Source organism: Desmodus rotundus, chromosome 10 (genome assembly GCF_022682495.2).
Source record: "Desmodus rotundus isolate HL8 chromosome 10, HLdesRot8A.1, whole genome shotgun sequence".
Classification (NCBI taxonomy): Eukaryota; Metazoa; Chordata; class Mammalia; order Chiroptera; family Phyllostomidae; genus Desmodus; species Desmodus rotundus.
The window spans coordinates 20,222,168-20,241,674 of NC_071396.1; the positions used below are offsets into that span (position 1 = coordinate 20,222,168).

Here is a 19,507-nt window from a genome sequence, read left to right on the forward strand (position 1 = left end):
TTTTGACTTCCGTGGTTCCTGGAAACGCCACAGGCATTTTTCCCCTGTAGGCCACTTCCTCCATTAAAAAATTAAAAATCACATCCTACTTACTACTGCAGTGGTAGAAAGATGAATATAATCTACAATGGATTATTATATATTCATTATTGTTATATAATGTTCTCCCGTCTGAGTTTAAGAGAAACTATTTGTATGGGTCCCTAAAAGTATCATGGGCCTTATTATATCTAACGGCGTGAATAATCCCAAATAGTGAGCGTTCTTTGAAAAACTCAAGTATGCCTGACTTCAGAAAACGTGTGTGTAAAGGAAAGGTCACTCTTTCTTTTTTTTTAATGGTATAAGCTAATCTTTTCATTAACCTTGATTTTTGTCGGTGCCTGACCTTGCTCAGTCGGCGTGACCCCGAATGGAGACGTGTTGCAGAGGGACTCAGGGTGAGAGAGAAGCAATAGTCACCCTATTTTACTGTGTTTAAGGAAGGACTTCATTTTTTAGATGCATATTCTTGGGTGCGCCTCTCAGAAAATACGATTCCCTTGTTAAAGGGCCTCTTGTACATCCCAAGAGGAGTTGTTTTCAGAGTAACTGTGTGGTTTTGATGTTGTGGGGGCTTCATTCCTGTCTGTTTCCTGAATAAAGTGAAATTTGGACCTCAAAAATGACTCCCCTCCGGATGAAAAAAAAATAAATTGGAAACCTGAAACAGGTTCAATTTAACCACAGAGAATTTCAGTCTCAGAGGAAGGAAAGGCTGGGTGATAAGTCAGACACCCTCACGGGGCTCACGACGGGGTAGCTGAACCGGGGAAGAACACTGGTGACACTGAGGGACAGGGAGGCAGAAGCCCTTCCCCACATCGCAGTCCGAGGCAGGGCCGCACTGAGTCCTGAAACCTCCAGCCTGGACTGAAGGGGCTGGGGTGGGGGTGACAGAGACAGAGCACAAATTATTTATTAACAATGACAGAACACACACAGAGGGACTTCCGAAGTCCTTACTTCCTTGGGCTCGGTAGGCAGAGGATATGACTTTGACAGCCAAAGTGAGGAAGAGGACCGTGGAGTGCTATCAAAAGCGGCAGATGACGCAGGAAGGCCGGAAGAGATAAGTCTCTCCAAGACGGTCAAAATGAGGGCCCGGGCTGCTTTGGTGGTAACAACTTCCTGGGGTAGTGGGACGCTCTGAGCAGCAAGGGGTGTTCCTAAAGTGACGTCCTGGGTCTGGCTCAGGACGAGGGCCTGCAGTAGCCCGGCCTGGAAAGACCGAATAGAATCGAAGGCAGGGTTAGTGGAGGGTGCTGGGTGTGCCTTGCGGTGTTCATGGCACCTCACTGTGGGGAACCGTTCCAAGCATGGGAAATGTGGCTCAGCCCCCACTCAGAAAAGCCAGTGGGGAGCGAGGTTGACGGGCAGGACCCACGCCCATGAATAGGTTCTCCAGTGGGAAATCAGGCCTGCATTGTACCTTGACTGCTATGAGACTTGCTCTTGCTAAAACTCCCTCACCCTGAGGCAGCAAATGTTTACTGAGTATCGTTATCTTCCCAAAATCTGAGCTAGACCTTCCAGGTATGGAGCACAGCCTGTTTCGACCATTTCTCCTTTTACATTGCAAATATCCTTCTTTGATGTATTCAGCGACACCCTCTCCTTTGTCTGCAAAAGATAACCACCCATAACAAACCTTTGCATAGTAAAGGAGGACCATCTTTGATGTAAGGGGCCTAGAAAAACAATAAAAACCTGTCCGGGCGGGTGTCAGGGGCCCTCTCTCTAACTTGGAGAGTGGCCACGCAGCCCCTTTTTCTCCACAGGATTTCTGTAGTCCGTGTGTATTAGTATATTGCAACCACAACGCTGGATCCTGCGGGCTGGGATGCGCGTCACCTCACGTGGCATTCAATCCTCCTACCAAACTCTGCGGTGACTACTGTCTCATACCCACGTCACAGAGGAGAAAACCAAGGCACAGAAAGTTGAAGTAGCTTGCCTAGGATTGCACAGCAGGCAAAAGTGGCAGAACTGGAATGAGGATTCTGGCACTCTGCCTGCGGGCCCTACACTCGTAACTGCTGGGTGAGACAGATCCACCCTGTGTGGTCTCGGGGCGCTTTAGCAAGTCTCGCAGGCATTTGGAGCTTGGTCTTGCTGTTGGTATTGTATCGGTTTACAGGGGCAAATGAATGAAGCACGGAAAAGCAACTTGCCTGTGCTTACACGGTAACATGGTAGCGGAGAGCATGTGCTACTTTGCCAGGCCAGACACCCGGAGGGACGTCCCTGGGGGACGCAGGAGGGGCTGGAGCCCTCCGAAAAGGCCAACATCTAGCCACACCCTAGCCCAGATCTATTTCTGCACTCCTGGCGCCCCCCAAGAGGAAAGCTTCACTTGAGAAGAGTGACTTTGTTTCCTCCCTCTGACCGTGAGAAATGCCAGGTTTCAAAGCCGCTCTCCATTGGGCCCAGGTGGTCTTGGATACACATCCCCCTCTTTGGACAGACGGATGGAAAACTCTTTGTAAACAAGTAATGTACTACTTGACATTGTTTTAAATATATGTATATTTACAATACTGTATATTTAACATATGTAGTATAGGACTATTTAATAATATACAGTAATGATACAGAATACAGTAGCAATAATAATGTATGCACATATATACGTACGCATTGGTCGTCTCAGGTTTTGCTCTGAGCTCCTAAGAGATAAAACACAGCCCAAACATGAAGGGCTGTCCTTTGCTTCTTTTTTTACCAAAAGTAAATGGCATTGCTTTGTCAGCATGGAGCGTGTGTAACTGACCTCTTGGCCTCTCTCTGTCCAGCAAGGAAAACACGCCCCTTGGAAATGTGAGCGCACGGACAGAGAGACTGTCGGGATGATGGGGTGGTAAAGTGAGGCCCGGACTGTTGTGATGATGGTGACTGCTGCCTCTACGATTGCCACCGCTTAAGGAAAACGGTGGTGAAGCCGTCTGTCAGAGGAGTTGAAAGGGGATGGTATCATCTGCTCGAGAAAAACAGGAACGTTAGTGATGGCTACACTGAGTGCAACGCATGCATCTTTAAAAAGTAGAGGTTGCTTACATTTAAAAAAAACCCTAAGACTATTTAAGTATCCTAGAGAAACTTACTAGCATTTTTTTTTACAATTCTTTGGTAAATTACAGCCTTGATCAAGTGTTTTTTTTTTACATTCTGAGTAACTTCCTCCTACTCTCTCTTTTCTAAGGGATACAGCATTCTGACAGTAACAGATACAAATGGTTGTTAGCAAAGAGCGATGATGAGTATAGAGAATTAACATGGGAAAATCCAATATTCCTTTCCACTATTTTGGAAGTAACACTGAGTCGGGAGGAAGTGATGTAAAATCTCCAGGCTATGCATTTACCGAGAAGTCCTCTCCTCGGGGGTCCGAGGCCGAAGCTCAGGCCACCTGGGCTGGCTCCGGGAGCTTGGTCGGAGTTGCTCTGCAGCCCAGAAATGCTCCGTCTGAGTTCAAGTGTGGCGAAGCAGAGAGCTGACCACAGCCATTTTCCCTCCTGACCCATCTATTATAAACCACTGTCTACGGAGACTCGCAAACTGTTTTCCTTTCAAGACAACACAACACTCTGCCACCACCTGTGCTCCAGGGGGCGGGCAGGGAGGGGGCGGGCCCAGGTTCGGATGCCAGGCCTGGAGGTGGGATGTGGTGTGAGGCTGTCCCTGCGCTCGCACTGCCCCGAGGGGCTCCTGAGGATGCTGGGCTGGCTGCGCTCCAGGTGAATTGGAGGCCGTCCTAGAAGTAAGAACATCCATCATGCTTCGTAAGATCTCGGGTTGTAACGGCTGCCTTGAGCCTGCAGACACTTTTTATGAAGCTCCCGGTCATGAAGCGCTCTTTCCGCCTCTGCTGCCATATGTTTTTCCAGCTGGACCTCCACCAGTCTTCCGCTCTCCAGAAAGTTCTCGTTCATTCAGCCCAAGGGTATCTCATTGGCTTTTCTGAAGGCTGCTGGAAGCTTCAGCAGGAGTCCTGGCCACATGGAAAATCAAGCCATCTGAGCTTATAGCTGAAGGTCTCACATTGGGAGTCCCTGCCTTCAGAGGCTGCGCTTTCCTCAGTCAATTTAAATTTGGAGAAATGTAAACAAGCATACTTAACTATGTGAAACTGTGCAAAAAAAGATTCTTATTAGCATGCATTTTCTGTGCCTCAGACGTCCTCACCACATCCAACGGCAGGGAAACTTTACAACAGTTTTTTTCCAAAGACTGGAATCCGCCCACTTATGTACTCTGCTTAGCCAGCGACCTCCCAACCTTGTTCGGCTTCCATTCCCGTGGGGCACTGGGACGGTTCAGCTTCTCCAGATGCTGCTTTTCGGGCTGACGCAGGGGCCAGAGTGACAACTCCCCCATATGCGTTAGAGCTCTTGCCCGTGGGCCAAGGTCCACGCTTCCAAATTCTAACCAACAGTTTGCTCTTTGTGACTCAGATGTGGTGGCTGCCCGGCTCTTCATTTTTCCTTTGGGCGAATTTAGGGTTCAGTTCCTCGTCCTCAAAAGTCCTGACTGAGGAAGAAACGGGGCGCACAGTCTCTGTGGTAAACTATCCTTGGAAAACCCTCCTGCAGAATTGGGCTGTGTGTGTGAAGCTCTCACCTTACTGATATATTTGTATTTATTTGAGAATAAAACGGAGCCTGCTTCCAGATTTAACAGCGTCCCCATTTTTTTACTGGGAATTCTTTGACTGTATTCTTCCCACGGCCCCCTCCAACTTATCCCCCCTCCTTTCCACTACCGTTTCCAGCTGTCCCCATTGGCTACTGAGTGCGCCCAGATCCCTTCTGATCACCTTCACGCTACAAAATCTGCAGGCAATGTGATGTCTAGGATAATGTAAGGGGGCCGTAGAACAACTCACACTAGCAGTGATGACATCCCACGCTTTGACAGTGTAAGTTTGGGGAGCCCAACTGTATTCAGGCACAGGTATGAAATCGTGCAACCCGAATTGGCGAAGCATTGTTCAAAGTAGGCAACAGAAAGCCATATTGTGAGGAAATTTTCACTTTCTTTCTGGTTTGTTGGTTTCACTCAATGCTTCAACAGGAATATAATTACAATATTTCTAAGCCGACTCTCTAACCGCTACGAGTTTGACAATACGCCTCCCACCACTCACAATAATCCGAGTGGCATATATCAGGTAGGTTACCCATTAAACGACTCTGACAGACCGTATTTCTGGTTAATTGTTAGTTCTGTATGACCTTCGACTTTGCCTGTGTACTTAGTAACACCACCTGCTGTCTAGGGGGGCAGGACTACCTCTTACGTGAGGATTACTGTTCTTACTTCGTAAACAACTGCGCTCAGTCGGAGGTGTTGAAACTCTACCGTAGAATTGTTTAAATTATACAACCCATGGCAAGCCTACAGAAAGAAACTGACTTTCTTCCCTGTGCTGGCTTTATTGGCTTCTCCTAAGATAGCATAATTTATGTACCATAATAGAGGCATAACAATGATTTACAAGTTGTATCCTTGGTCTGCAAAGTGGAATATTTTAAGAGAACTCGGACTCTGTCGTGCCTGTCCCGTCTGTCTTCTTCCAGACCGGTTTCTCATTGTGTGGAAGCCTCTGGGAAAGTTCCCAATAAAACAGGCAAATAAAAAGTAATGCCCACAAAGGGAAGCGAGGTGAGACCTTTCCTTCTTCACCATCACCCGAGATCATGCCTCTGTGTTGTGGGGCACGCTGAGAACGCCGCTGCTGGTCGAGAAACGCCAAGGCGTCTGCTGGCCTGCGATCTACAGACAGGCCTGTGTCAGCAGGGTTTTCAGTGGGTGGGCTGCCTTTGGGTGGGACGCACAGCGAGTGGCGCCTGCACAGTGAACTCCTGGTGGCAGGAAGTCGGGGGGCAGAGCATTTCCTCTTAACCTAACCAGGCCCGTCCTGTACAGTCTACTAACTCGGGGCAATGATGCTCCAATCCAGGAATCAGAACAGCCTAACAACAGCGGCCCTGGGCGGCGTGACAAGCAGCTTGCATCTAACGTTCTCTCTCCTGCACGAGGGGGGAGCGGCATCTTTCTCAGTCGGGGAGAACGAACCCCCATTCACTTGTTCCTCCACTAATTTGTCCCTTAATCCATCCCCCGCCTTTGTCCAGTGAGAAATGGATGTCCCTGGTCAGTTTCACTGGGGAAACGACAGCACTGAAAACGGGAACACTTTTTGCAATACCTGTAATGTCTCATTCCTTACCACGGTAACACCATTAACAAACGGGAGAACGACGCACTCAAGGTAACACACGCTGCCTTGGAAGTGACTTTTGTCCCGAACTGTGGCAAGGCTCACAGACTTCGCCCAGCATTCACACAACCTGTAACTTTATGCTGAAATGTGGACACTTTGCAGAGTGTGGGGCTTGTTTTTTTTTTATTACTTGGAACCGGAGAGGTTGGCCTGAACACCCACCACATGCAAATAATCAAGAGGTCGTCTGCCAACAGAAAACAGTTTCAAAAGTACGGAATGCAGAATTCTGCGCCGAAAGCACTTGACAGCGTCCCAGGAAGACTTGTGCTGACATGTTTTCAGTCTAAGAGGGCTTCGGCATTCCAGGCTTTTAAAAGAATGTCTCCTGTTACAGCTAGAAGGGGCTGCCTATCCCTCTCTTCCCTCTGAAATCAAGGAATCCGGGAGTCTTGCTCTGGAACACTTATTGAAAAGTGAAGAGGAACCTTCAGACGAAAAGTCAAGAACGCGGCTCTTTTCTGATTTTGATTTTTTAAAATAGTTGAAACGACACATTCTCCAAAGTTTCCCACCACCACCATTTTTGGAAAACATCGAATTTCACATACTTCATTGTGTCTTCATAAGCAGACCCAAATAAACAAAAGTCAGAAGTTTATAAATATAAATTCACTACAGTTAACAAAGTCACAACAAATTTTGAAACGTCAGAATTCCTAGAACTTACTCTCATAACATCCTTTATAAATTCAGTATATAGCCAGCAAAGAAGCCACACAGCTATTCAGCAGCAGAATCCTGGGCGAGAATACCAAAAAACCTCAAAACAAATTTCCACATCCTGCTGACCTATTCAGCCCAGAGCTTGTTAGTATGTGGAACTGTTGTTTTTCCTTCTTCTTCTACTGAGACTCTCTTAAGTAATCGGAAAGGCCTCTGCATAATATATTGAATTTTTGCCCATCGTGTGTGTGTGTGTGTGTGTGTGTATAAATATAAAATAAGGCAGTTCTTGTGGAAATATTTTCCGTCAGCCTTGAAACGCTTTAGTGTGGCATATTAATGCTGATAACAGATGTTTCTGCCCTGGCTAACCCGAACTCAGTATGGGCTGTGGCAAGGCTCATGGACTTCACCCGGCTGTGGTCTAGACGCTCCTAGCCTGGGATCTGAGCCCATGCCAAGCAGACTCAGTGCTCTCAGAGGAGGTGATGATCTGGTAGCCGTTTAACCTCACAACTTCATTTGGGTGGCACAGTGCCCCCAAACAATGGGCAGGCAGTGACTGGTCATTTTTCTGCTTTGTTTTGTGACACCGTATGTATTGGGCTTGGGTTTGTCAGCGTCTCCTGGTCTCCCACTGCCCCACACACCCACCGAAGCTCAGAGCAGAAATGGCATCAAGCTCAGCATCCCCTGGTCCACTCAAGAACACAGGTCCAGCCCTGGCTGGGGAGCTTGGTTGGTTGGAGCATTATCCTGATACACCAAGGTTGCAGGTTCAATTCCCGTGTCAGGGCACATGCAAGAATCAGCCAATGAATGGATAAATAAGTGGAACAACAAATCAATCTGTCTCTCCCTTCCCCCTCCCTCTTTCTCTAAAATCAACAAATTCCAAACATTAAAAAAGAAAAAGAAAAACAACACAGGCCAGAGTGTCCAAGTGGCCTGCTTCAGGTCTGAGGCCAGGTGGGGGAAGAGAACTTCAGCTATCTCCTGTGCAGGTATTTGCATGTATGTTAAGAAGAACCTGTGAAGACATCAGAAACAGGAGGTAGCCCCACCAGTGGGCTAAAGAAAGAACTGCAGCGTGAGAAAAGTGAATTCTAGCTCTTGTTTAACTGCGTATTTTCTTCGTCTGAAGGCAACGTCCTTATTGTCTTGATGCCCCAGTTTACCAAACTCATAAAGTAAAGAGACACTGATGTTCTAAGTCATTGCTAAGAATAATGAGTTGCTTTGATAATACAGATTAGGTAGGTTGGTCGATTGGTCCAAACGATGAAAGCAATCTGAAAACGTTCAAACTCTAGCTATCTCTGCAGTGCTAAGAGCTAACTGCCACTGGGAAGTTCACCGGATGTAGTCCCCAGGCCTGTTTCAGGACCAGCTTTCTCCAGCAGGAATTTGCCTGAAGGGCTGAGGGAGGGAGGAGGCTTGCCAACAAGTACATCAGAGTTCATTTGTATTTGGAGTTCAGCTGCCTGTGACAAGCTTTTTAGTCATTTTAGGGAATCTATTTCTCTACTTCTATCCACCAGTAGTCTTGGCTAGGACTCAGACCCAGGCCGCCTGCTCCCACGTGCTCCCACAGCTTCCTTCTTCCCTGTCCGCACGTCCATTCTGCGTGCCGATCTTAGTCCTCTCAGTGGTTTTGCACGGCCGTGGCAAAGGTGTTGCCGTGTGGCCACGGCATCCAGAGATTCACTCCAATGAATAAGTTCCAGTCCACAACTAGTTTTTTAACTTTCTTTCCTTTTCTCCTTCTGCAGGGAGCTCTCTGTTCTACATAAAACTGATCCCCCCCCCAAAAAAAAAAGTTTAAAGAAAAAATTTACTATTAAATGTTTAGATCTTTGGATATGATTGGAATACCACCTATACACATAAATGTTTTAAATAATAACACTACTTTATTTATTTATTTATTTATTATATATATTTTGCCAGATTAGACGAGAGCAAATATGACCCCAGAAAAGATTACTGAAATCTTACTGGTAAAGGCCAAATTTTCCTGCAGATTGGCTTTTTACAAAACATACTTACAAATAATGAAGCGAAAGTTAGTCCAGGTCACGTTGGCTAGTTTCTGTTTCATGAGAAGTACAAACAATGACCATGAAAGTTTAAGAAGTTTTGACTGTTTTGCTTCTTATAGCTCCATGAAGTTCTATGAAGTATCTGACTTCATGGGTTTTTTTTTTTTCTCTTTAGTGCATTGCAGCCTATTATGCAGATTTGTCTCAGTGCAAAGTAGCCGGGATCGAGGTCCTACAGTAGCGAAGAAATGATTTCATGAGATTTTCCTCTTTGTTTTTAAGGAAATGGGTCACAAAGAGTTAGAGGTGCGGTATTCCAATTTGGTGAGTGCCCAGACCATTTCCTCCCTGAACTAAATCCCAGAACTGACTCTTTAATCCCAACAAGAGCATCAGGTCTTCTCTGCGGTCCGTGCAGCCCAACACAGGACGTCTGCCACTGAAGGAGGGCGGTGTGGCGGGCGGTGTGGCAGTCTCTCCCCTCTACCTCCCCCTCAATGACTGAAGAGATTTCCCCGTCTTTGGATCGGTGTCCCACGCCAGGGCTTTCTTTTTTTCCTATAAACATACAGATAGCCATATCGTAACACTCTTTTTATTAACTCTCACAAATGTTAACACCCCTGTGCTGGGCCTCTACGGTGTGCTTATGTGATTTTTTTAAAATGCAAAATGCCGACAAAATGTTATTGTTAGACAGGAGGACTCACACCTAAATTTCAGTTCTGACACTGGCCGGTAGTGTTATTTTAGGCAAAGCACTTAACCTTCCGATGCCCGCGTTTTTAGTTTCTGAAGAAAGATGGCAAGATAAAAGAATTCATGCTTGTAATAGCTTTTTAAAATGTCCATATGGAAGATAAAATAAATACAAAGGGATCATATTATTTTTAAACCTTTTAGAATTGTAACATCTATTTTTTCAGTTCCCTTGTTACTGAAAGGATAAGTAGGAAAGTCAAACTTTTAAGCTGAGAGAAAATTGACCACTTTAATATTTTCAAACATGTGAGGTTAGTTCATTGTTTTGTCAGCGCCTTCCTACTGATTATCCTTTAAAAGATTTCACTGAATGTCTTAACTATAAGTTAGACCCTAATCCAGGTATCATTCCAGAAAAGTGCATTTCACCATGTTCTTTCCAAAAAGTCAGTAGGAGGCTTCTGGCATTAACCGGCTGTTGAATCCCGTCCAGTTCTCCTACAAATTTCCTTGCAGACTGCGCGAGTGTGTGACCTCAATCTCTCCTTTGTCCGTATTTTTCACTCGGCTCTTTAAATTCTGACACAGTAAAGCAGTTAACCTACATCAAGACTCCGATTTTCACCCTAATGGGGACCTGTACGTGTGTTTACGCAGAGGCTGGTGACTAACAGCTCCTGTGTGTAATATGCGGACGATCAGAGCTCCCTCGACTTGACTTGGCCTGATTCTTAGACCCTGCACAGAGAGTTTATCTCCCCCACATGCGAACGTCTCTCTAGCCTCTGAGCACTTTCTGTGCACAGGGGAGGCAGGCTACAGGGAGAGGTCGAACAAAGGGAAAGTATTTCTAAAAAAGTGTATGTGCAACTGGAAACATAGAATGACCTCATAAAACACTACTACTTAGAAGGAAGGCTCTCATATCTATTACATAAGGTTCTTTTATGTCCCGATTCTCCATAGTATGTGTAGACGCATTCCTATAAACAAGTGTTCAAATACATATTTATAACACTTTTAAAGTGAAAAATCCCTGAATATCACATGTGTTCTTTCAGTCTTAGGGTACTTCGCTCAAGTACAAGGAGCCTAGGACGGTAGCCACAGAAATCCGAAGGCCGCGTCACTGCATTTTTTTTCTCCTTCAAATATGCCAAGGTCAGAGTTTAAGAAGCTTTAGCGTGGTTGCAACATCCTGCTATTAATAGAGAGTGCTCTCTAAAGAATGAAGGTTGCCATCCCACATGTGGACATAGGGTGAAGGCATGAACTCAGCAGTCCCTGGAACACCACCCACACGTTGCTGGGGGCAGGGGGTGGGGGTGATGGCGCCCTCCCCCAGCTGCACGTCCTCTAGTAAGAACCATTTCTTCCCAGGGCCCTGTCAACCGTCAGTACGAGGGCCTCTCAGCTGCAGTAAGCCTCGGAGAGCAGCAGGCTCCAATCTTAGACGTTTAAGCCGTACCCAGTGCAAGCCCATGGAAGCCAGGTGGGAGGTCAGGCCTGCCCTTCCCGTTGAGCTACTGCGTGGAGTTGCTTCCTCTGGTTCACCTTCCCATTACTCCTCTTACTCCTGCCTTATCAGTATTGTACTGAGTGGCTTTCTTTTTGTTTCTAAATTGTGTTTTTTATTTGTACTTTTAAAAATCTTAGACACGAGGGCTGGAAAAAGCTGTTGCTTCCTCTAGACTCTCAGTGGGAATGTTCCCCCGGGAACATTTCCTTTAGTTCTTAAGTCGAATTGCAGCATTTCAGCGTTCTGGTTAAAAGCCAGCCTCAGCCTACTGCCCCATCACACCGCACACGACCTCGGCTGGCCTGTCCGCGCAGGAATGGGTGGGAGCTCACTGCAGCCGCGCTGGTAACCTTGACTGTGAATGGCAAAGGTTATCATAATTCTCTTCTGAGAGGACCTGGGGCCTTAAGCAGGAGGGCAGAGTCTACGTGACTAAAACGTACTGACTTCCTCTTTCATAAGTCATCACATGATGAACTACAATTACAATTACCGCCTTGTCTCTGCGAATTGCAGACGCATTGCCTCACCCTAGAAACCCCGCTCCTGTGCTCCGAGGAGGCGGTGACTGCTGCAGCCAGGCTTTGGAAGGTATCCAGCTCCAGGCTGCGCTGGGCGGGGAGGGCGGGGGTGGGAGACAAAAACAAAGCTGTGTTTACTTAGCATACATCGATAAAACTGCTTCAGAGCTACATGAAAGGCCAGGCAGCAGGAAAGACTTGATACAATATAAGGAATTGCTGCCCTGGATCCCCCTTGCGCCAACCTTAACCCCCTTCATGCTGGATCCTTTTATGGCCAGAGAGACCATAAACTGGCCTTTCCATTTTCCTGAGGGCATTTCATTAGGGAAGTTACATCAGCCCTGTTTCGACATTAGACTGCTAGTGTAGAATAAGAGGGAACTGCCCTCCATTTGGAGAAGGAAAGCTCTGTTCTACACAAATCCTTACTTAGTACCTCCCAAGGCAGAGTTTGCATGTCAGTATTTCTACTTTGGGCTTTCCCTGGAGGGTATTAACACTGCTTGCAGGTAAATGAGTATAATTAGGCCATGGCTCTAACACCTAGTTTTGTGATGTTTCTGTTGCTGCCTAGTCGGGCTATCTCTTGGGGGTGCCCGAGAGGGCTCACCTCTGCAGCACAAAGACTAGGCCTCATCCCCTTTGGGCCAGATGGGCCAAGTCACGTGCTAGAACGTGGCGCACGGTCACCATGGAGAGTGACCAAAGGGACAGGTACCAGAAAGAGGTACTACCGCAGGGACCAGGAGTTACCAAACCCACCGTCCCCAGGTGCTTCCCCAGCTAGGAGGGCGTGAGGCAGGATTGCGATTGCGGGGCACTTCCGCAACAGGGGGAGACCTCTCTGGCAGGCACACCTTCTCTGGAAATCCCCAAGAGATTCAGCATTTGCCTGAAAAACATTTAGGCCTGGCATTACGTTTTCTGTGCCATTGCGAACAGGTTTTCTCATGTGCTTTAAGCAGCTCCCTCCACTGTTTTTCTAAGGGTGTTTTTCCTCTTCCTTGTGGTTAATCCTTTGAAGCAACCTGGCATTTTCAATAGCAACAACTAGAGAGAAACGTCAGCAGGATTTTTTCCTCTCTCCACCTACCAATCCAGCGGTAGGAAAGATAATATAATTAGTACCCTGTTCTTCCTACACTTAACCAGCTCATTCCAGTCTCAAGGAGCCATGTGGGCCCGTCTTCCAACAAAAGCGGCTCCAGAGGCCGCCCTTGCAGAGTTGAAGTGTCAAAGTCCCAACCGAGAGTGACTAAGCCTGCATCTCTTAGTAAGACCAACGACCGGCCAAAAGTGATTTACTATAACACACACCAGCTCCTCCTCCCGAAGCAAGTGTGAAACTCAAGTGCTCAGTTCAGCCCGGGCAGAGCTGGGGTTGCCAACCATGGCGGGGCGCGCCGGGCTGGCTGTTCACGCCAGGCGCGGACTCCCCCCCACCGGGGCTGAGCCTGGCCCGGGCCGCGTGGTGCGCGCACATCCGCTCCGCCTCTGACAACGCCCGCGAGCGGCGGACTCAGCCAGCAGCACACCCCACGGCCCGCGCCGCACCACCTCGAACCCATGCGGGGCCGGGAGCTGGGCCTGCAGGAGCAGGGCCGCCGGGGGGCGGTGATTGGAGGCGCAGGGCCGCCGCGGGGCGGGGGCTGCGCAGTGACGCAGCGCGCTGGCCGCAGCCACGGATCCCAGGAATGTGCGTTCACTCAATGAGGCCGCCAGCGCCAGCAGCGCCGAGTCACGTCCGCGCGGAGCGTGCGCACTCGGCAGCGGCGCACGCGGGCTTCGGCCCCTTGCCCACGTCACGCGCCCGCCTGAGCCCTACATAAGCGGCCCGGTGCTGGGGCCGTGAGGACCGCGCTTGGTGCAGAGGGGAAGCAGAGCGGGCGGGAGGGCTGGGTGTCGGGACGTCGTTCTCCGCCCCCGTCCCTACCCATAGGTCCTAGGCTTGGGAAGTCATTATTCAATGTTTGGAAAACTTCAGGAGGTCGGCGGCGCGTGCCCCCGCTCCAAGACACACGCGAGTGTAAAGCACTTACTGAACAGTATAACTCCTAAAACCCTGTGAGCCACGCTGCTTACAGCCAGTACAGTCGGAACCAAGTCACAAAGTGGCCCCGCTTTAGAAACACGAGTATTACCACGATTTTACCCAACCCAGGAGGGAGGGAGTTTCGACTGGGTTGAGGTCGCCGGGCGATTACAAGGGAGCAACGGCACTTATAGCACCTTTAGCTGGGACGCGCCACCCGCCGGGCGCGGAGCGGACTGTCCAAGGAGTCTCCGCGCGGGGGAGGGGCGCGCGCGGGCGCGCGCGGGGCTGGGCAGGCGGGCGCGCGCGCACGAGGGGAGGGAGCCCGCGCAGGCGCTGTGCGAGGCTGTCGAAGAATCAAGTCTGTAGAAGTGGAGCGGCGCGGCGGCAGGAGCAGCAGCGACGGCGGCGGCGGAGCTGAGGCGGGCTGGGTGCTGACGCGCGCGCTGGAGAGCGGCGACGCCCGGAGCAGTGAGGAAGCAGCAGAGCGACGCGGGGCCCGTGCCGTGCCCCAGCTCCACGCCGCCCGGCCTCCGCCGCTCCCGCGCGGCATGCCCCACCGCTCGGGCTGAGCTAGCCTCGGCGGCCGCCCCCCAGCCCCCGCCCCCCGTCCTCCCCGCCCCCCGCCCCGCACTCCGCGCCCGCCGCCGTCGCGACCTGCTGCGCTCGCCCGCGCCCGCGCGGCCCGTCTTCGCTCCGGTCTGGAGGCCCGCCGCGGCCCCGGCCGAGCCCCCGCCGTCGCGCCCGCCGCCCACCCGCGCCCGCCGGGGGGCCGTGCTGCCGCGCCTGCAGCCCCTCGCCCCGCGCCCGCCGCCCCTCGTGTCCCGGGGGCGCTGCGCGGGCGCCGAGCCCGCGCGGGCTCTGCCTTTGCCGCCGCCCCTGCCGCCCCTGCGGCCGCCGCCGCCGCTGGTGGGGGAGCCGCGGGGTTGGGGGGGCAGGAGGGCGCGCGCGGGGCCGGCGGCGAGCGGCGGCGCCCCCTCCTCCGCGGGCTCCGCGGACATGGCTGCGGCGGTGGCGGTGGCGGCCGCGTCCCGGCGGCAGTCGTGCTACTTGTGTGATCTGCCCCGCATGCCCTGGGCCATGATCTGGGACTTCACGGAGCCCGTGTGCCGCGGCTGCGTCAACTACGAGGGTGCCGACCGCGTCGAGTTCGTCATCGAGACGGCGCGGCAGCTCAAGCGGGCGCACGGCTGCTTCCCGGAGGGCCGCTCCCCGCCCGGCGCCGCCGCCGCTCCGGCTGCAGCGAAGCCGCCACCGCTGTCGGCCAAGGACCTCCTCCTGCAGCAGCAGCAGCAGCAGCTCGGCCACGCCGGCCCCGAGGCGTCCCCGCGCGCCCCGCAGGCTCTGGAGCGCTATCCGCTGGCCGCCGCCGAGCGGCCCCCACGCCTCGGCCCTGACTTCGGGGGCGCCCGGCCGGCCGCGGGCCTGGCCCAGCCGCCGACGCCGCAGCCGCCGCCCGTGAACGGCATTCTGGTGCCCAACGGCTTCTCCAAGCTGGAGGAGCCGCCGGAGCTGAACCGCCAGAGCCCGAACCCGCGGCGCGGCCACGCCGTGCCGCCCACACTCGTGCCGCTCATGAACGGCTCGGCCGCGCCTCTGCCCGCTGCGCTCGGCCTCAGTGGCCGCGCTGCCGCCTCGCTGGCCGCCGTGTCTGGGGCCGCGGCAGCCGGCCTGAGCTCTGCGCCGCCCACCGAGCTGGGCGCGCACAAGCGGCCCGCGTCCGTGTCGAGCTGCGCGGCTGCGGAGCACGAGCAGCGGGAGGCGGCGGCCAAGGAGAAGCCGCCGCCGCCAGCGCACCGCGGCCCGGCCGACAGCCTGTCCACCGCGGCTGGGGCCGCCGAGCTGGGCGCCGAGGGCGCGGGCAAAGGCCGCACGCCCGGAGAGCAGGACTGGGTCAACCGACCCAAGACCGTGAGGGACACGCTGCTGGCGCTGCACCAGCACGGCCACTCGGGGCCCTTCGAGAGCAAGTTTAAGAAGGAACCGACCCTGACTGCAGGCAGGTTGTTGGGGTTCGAGGCCAACGGGGCCAACGGGTCTAAAGCAGGTAGGGGCGGCAGTGGAGTGAGGGGATCTAGGGGAGAAAGGGACCGAGAACTGCTCCGCGGTGGGGGGCGGGGGTGTTCTCTTTCCATTCACCATTTTACCCTAACCCAGAAACAACAAACACCCAACTTCCTGCTCTGCCTCAGGCGGAACCAGTGCTTAGTGGCAACGTGTTCTTGTGCTGAAGCAGCACAACAGAGATGAGTCAGACGGGGCTGATGATAGGCACTGACACAGGGTTTTCCTTTCCCAGCACATTCTTGGATGGGAGCGGGAGGGCACCAGTCACCTTTTAACCTGCTGGGGGACCTTACCCCTCGTGCTCGTAGTTAAACCTGGGGACCTGCATGCATGTGTATGTAGAAACGGGCAGTTGTGTGTGAGCCATTTTCTGAGGCGTTTTAAAAACTGCTCTAGGGCCTCCGAGCCAGCCCACAAGTGTTTTAAGTTGCACATGTATTTGAAACTCGTGTATTTTTAGATCCAGGCTCTTAGACGATAGAACCGTTCAGTGAGTTTTGTTTCGCATTAATAAATGATCCTTTTCACTGTGTGTTCATTTATTTCCTCTCTTTTTCTTTTATTTGCTTGTTTTTTACAGTTGCAAGAACAGCAAGGAAAAGGAAGCCTTCTCCAGAACCAGAAGGTGAAGTTGGGCCCCCTAAAATCAATGGAGAGGCACAGCCATGGCTGTCCACGTCCACAGAAGGGCTCAAGATCCCCATTAATCCCACATCCTCTTTTGTATCTCCACCACCCCCCACTGCCTCACCTCATTCCAACCGGACCACACCGCCTGAAGCAGCCCAGAACGGCCAGTCCCCCATGGCAGCCCTGATCTTAGTAGCAGACAATGCAGGGGGCAGCCATGCCTCGAAGGATGCCAACCAGGTTCACTCCACCACCAGGAGGAATAGCAGCAGCCCACCCTCTCCGTCCTCAATGAACCAAAGAAGGCTAGGCCCCAGAGAGGTGGGGGGCCAGGGGGCAGGCAGCACAGGAGGACTGGAGCCAGTGCACCCCGCCAGCCTCCCGGACTCCTCTCTGGCAGCCAGTGCTCCCCTGTGCTGCACCCTCTGCCACGAGCGGCTGGAGGACACCCACTTTGTGCAGTGCCCGTCGGTCCCTTCGCACAAGTTCTGCTTCCCTTGCTCCAGACAAAGCATCAAACAGCAGGGAGCTAGTGGAGAGGTCTATTGTCCCAGCGGGGAAAAATGCCCTCTTGTGGGATCCAACGTCCCCTGGGCCTTCATGCAAGGGGAGATCGCAACCATCCTTGCTGGAGATGTGAAAGTGAAAAAAGAAAGAGACTCGTGACTTTCCAGTTTCAGACAAGCCCAATCGTTACCCTTAACTAAAACTGCTTGAATTGTATATATATCTCCATATATATATATATATATATATATATATATATCCAAGACAAGGGAAATGTAGACTTCATAAACATGGCTGTATAATTTTGATTTTTTGAATACATTGTGTTTCTATATTTTTTTTGACGACAAAAGGTATGTACTTATAAAGGCATTTTCTTCTTTTGTTAACGTTATTAGCATATCTTTGTGCTTTATTACCCTGGTGACAGTTACCGTTCAATGTAGGCTGTGACTTGCGCTGCTTTTTTAGAGCACTTGGCAAAACCCAAAATGCTTCTAGCTGTGTTTGTATGCACTTACTTTAAAAAGAAAAAAAAAAGCCAAATACATTTTCTGACATTGTAAGATTGCCTTACTGTCTGTTATTCCTTATTGCTGCCCCTTTCTCAGGCTGGAGGCCAACTGGTGGAGAAGGAAAGGAAGTGAATGCAAGGGGCGCTGTTGCGAAGTGGGCATGCTAGTGGGAAATACCAAGTTTACCCCCAGAACATTAGCTTTTGAGTCTTTCTCTATTTTGTTCTTAAAGTTCAGTTGTTGGGACTTTGAGGACTGCCTGAGAGTTGCTGCTGAGAGATTTTTGAGACCGGTTTGGAGGGGAATTTTTCTTTTTTAGGGCAACGTTGATCCCTGTTCGCTGCCCACGTAATCAGTTGTAAGATGATGCTGCTGCATGCTAGTTGGTTACATAATAACACAATTCAGTGACGGAAGGCGGTGGTGATGGTGGCGTGCACGGGATGGCACTGCCATCTTTGACCAGGGCCTGGCTCTGCAGCGCCCCTTCATCCTTGTAAACACCCCAGAGCGCTCGTTGTTGCTGTTGTCATTTCCTCGGGAACCGAGTTGCGAGGGAAGTTCCAGTCCAGGTGAACTTGGAGATTGTGGGATCGGTTTTGTTTCTGTTCTGTGTTTTGTTTATCATTTACCTGTAGTGCTATTGCTGTTGATGCTGTCGACCACGCCGTTTCCCGTGAGTGCTAACTACAGTATGGTACAATGACAGTAACGGCATCTGGTGCTGCCAGGACTGCCCGTGGGCATATCAGTAACAGCCCAAATGGGGGTGGAGGAAACCTGTCGTTTCTTTCTTCACATGTGTTTGAAATACCAAGTGAATAATACAGTCCTTCTGGGAAAAACTGATAAACTAGTGACAATTGAAGAAAAGGTTTTCCATCCTAGACAGGTCCCACCTCTCAACTATTTTTAGAAGCCTTTTTGTAAACTGATTTCTTTTGATCACTATTTTGCATCAGTAAAATGATTTTTTAAACCAATAAATCATCAGTTATTAGAAATAGTTGTCTCAGAGCGATACTGGGTTTATTTGTGTGTGTGTGTGTGTGTGTGCTGTTTTCACATCCACAGGAACACTATTTTAAGTCCTTTTATGTTCAGGTGTTTGTAACTTGGCCCTATAATTAGGCTGAATCATCGCTTCAAGGTCTATTACAACTTATGTGTGTCGTTCACAACCCAGCTTCTATTTTAATTTGGAAATAGAGATTGTTACCCACTTTGGGTTATTTTTTAGTTCTGTTTCTGTCTTTTTAAAATTGCTCAACTATTTTTTAATGGTCGGGTTATTAACACTTGAAAATCAGATACTGCACCAAATACAGTATTTTTCGTGGTGTTTTTTAACGGGTGCACCTATGAACGCCGTACAAGTTCATGCTACCAGTCATTGTTACATGAGCAACAGACTTGCATGATTAACCAGGTGGTGGTTACTTTTTTGTAAGTGGGGTAGCTATGACTCAGATCAGACTGGTTTCTCTTATGTAAATGTACACGTGCAGACACAGAGTCAGTTTTACATGCCCATGAAGATATTTGTAAGGAATTCAGCTCTGATGGTCTGTTGTATAAATGTGTATCTAGGCACTTTATTATGAACTGGAATTTGACCTCTCCGATGTTACAAGTTGATCAGTCATTTGACCTAATTTGTGGTAGCTATCTGTATGTTTTGCAATCTTAATACAGACAGCTTTCCAAAAAGAATAACAAAAGAACCATCCTGCTGTTTTGAATAAGTTTATCCAGCTGTGGAAAAGACAGCCTGTATCGTTCTCTGTGCTGATGACGGTTAAGGGGAAGAAAACAGCTTTCCAGGGCTGTGTGTGGAGGTTACTCCTATTAAAAAAGGAGATTTGCATGAGTCCGCCTGGCCCCTGGGTGGCCTTCGTGGAAGACTTACAGCTGGGCAATGTCGATCCGGGTTATTTTTCTGGCGTTCTCCTAAGTTAAAAAGTTAACATCGGGACAC

General features: G+C 50.5%; 1 protein-coding gene across 4 annotated transcripts; it reads left to right on the forward strand.

The window, feature by feature from the left end:
* Nucleotides 1-14,051: 14,051 nt before the first annotated feature.
* IRF2BP2 (interferon regulatory factor 2 binding protein 2) lies at nucleotides 14,052-18,533 on the forward strand. Of its 4 annotated transcripts, none has more exons than XM_053912907.2 (3): nucleotides 14,052-15,857; nucleotides 16,458-16,502; nucleotides 16,662-18,533. In XM_053912907.2, the coding sequence occupies exons 1-3, from the start codon at nucleotides 14,810-14,812 to the stop codon at nucleotides 17,171-17,173; spliced, it is 1,605 nt and encodes a 534-aa protein (XP_053768882.1). In that variant the 5' UTR covers nucleotides 14,052-14,809; the 3' UTR covers nucleotides 17,174-18,533. The 4 variants fall into 4 exon arrangements, with proteins under 4 accessions (XP_053768882.1, XP_053768883.1, XP_024417712.3 ...); XM_053912908.2 differs by having other exon boundaries at nucleotides 14,053-15,809; XM_024561944.4 differs by having other exon boundaries at nucleotides 14,064-15,857; nucleotides 16,458-18,533.
* Nucleotides 18,534-19,507: the final 974 nt, after the last annotated feature.

Bases quoted from the DNA above. Each gene is read 5' to 3' on its own strand.
- IRF2BP2 (XM_024561944.4), top strand. From the start codon at position 14,810: ATGGCTGCGGCGGTGGCGGTGGCGGCCGCGTCCCGGCGGCAGTCGTGC. The intron at 15,858-16,457 runs GTAGGGGCGGCA...TGTTTTTTACAG, and splicing joins GGCCAACGGGTCTAAAGCAG to TTGCAAGAACAGCAAGGAAA.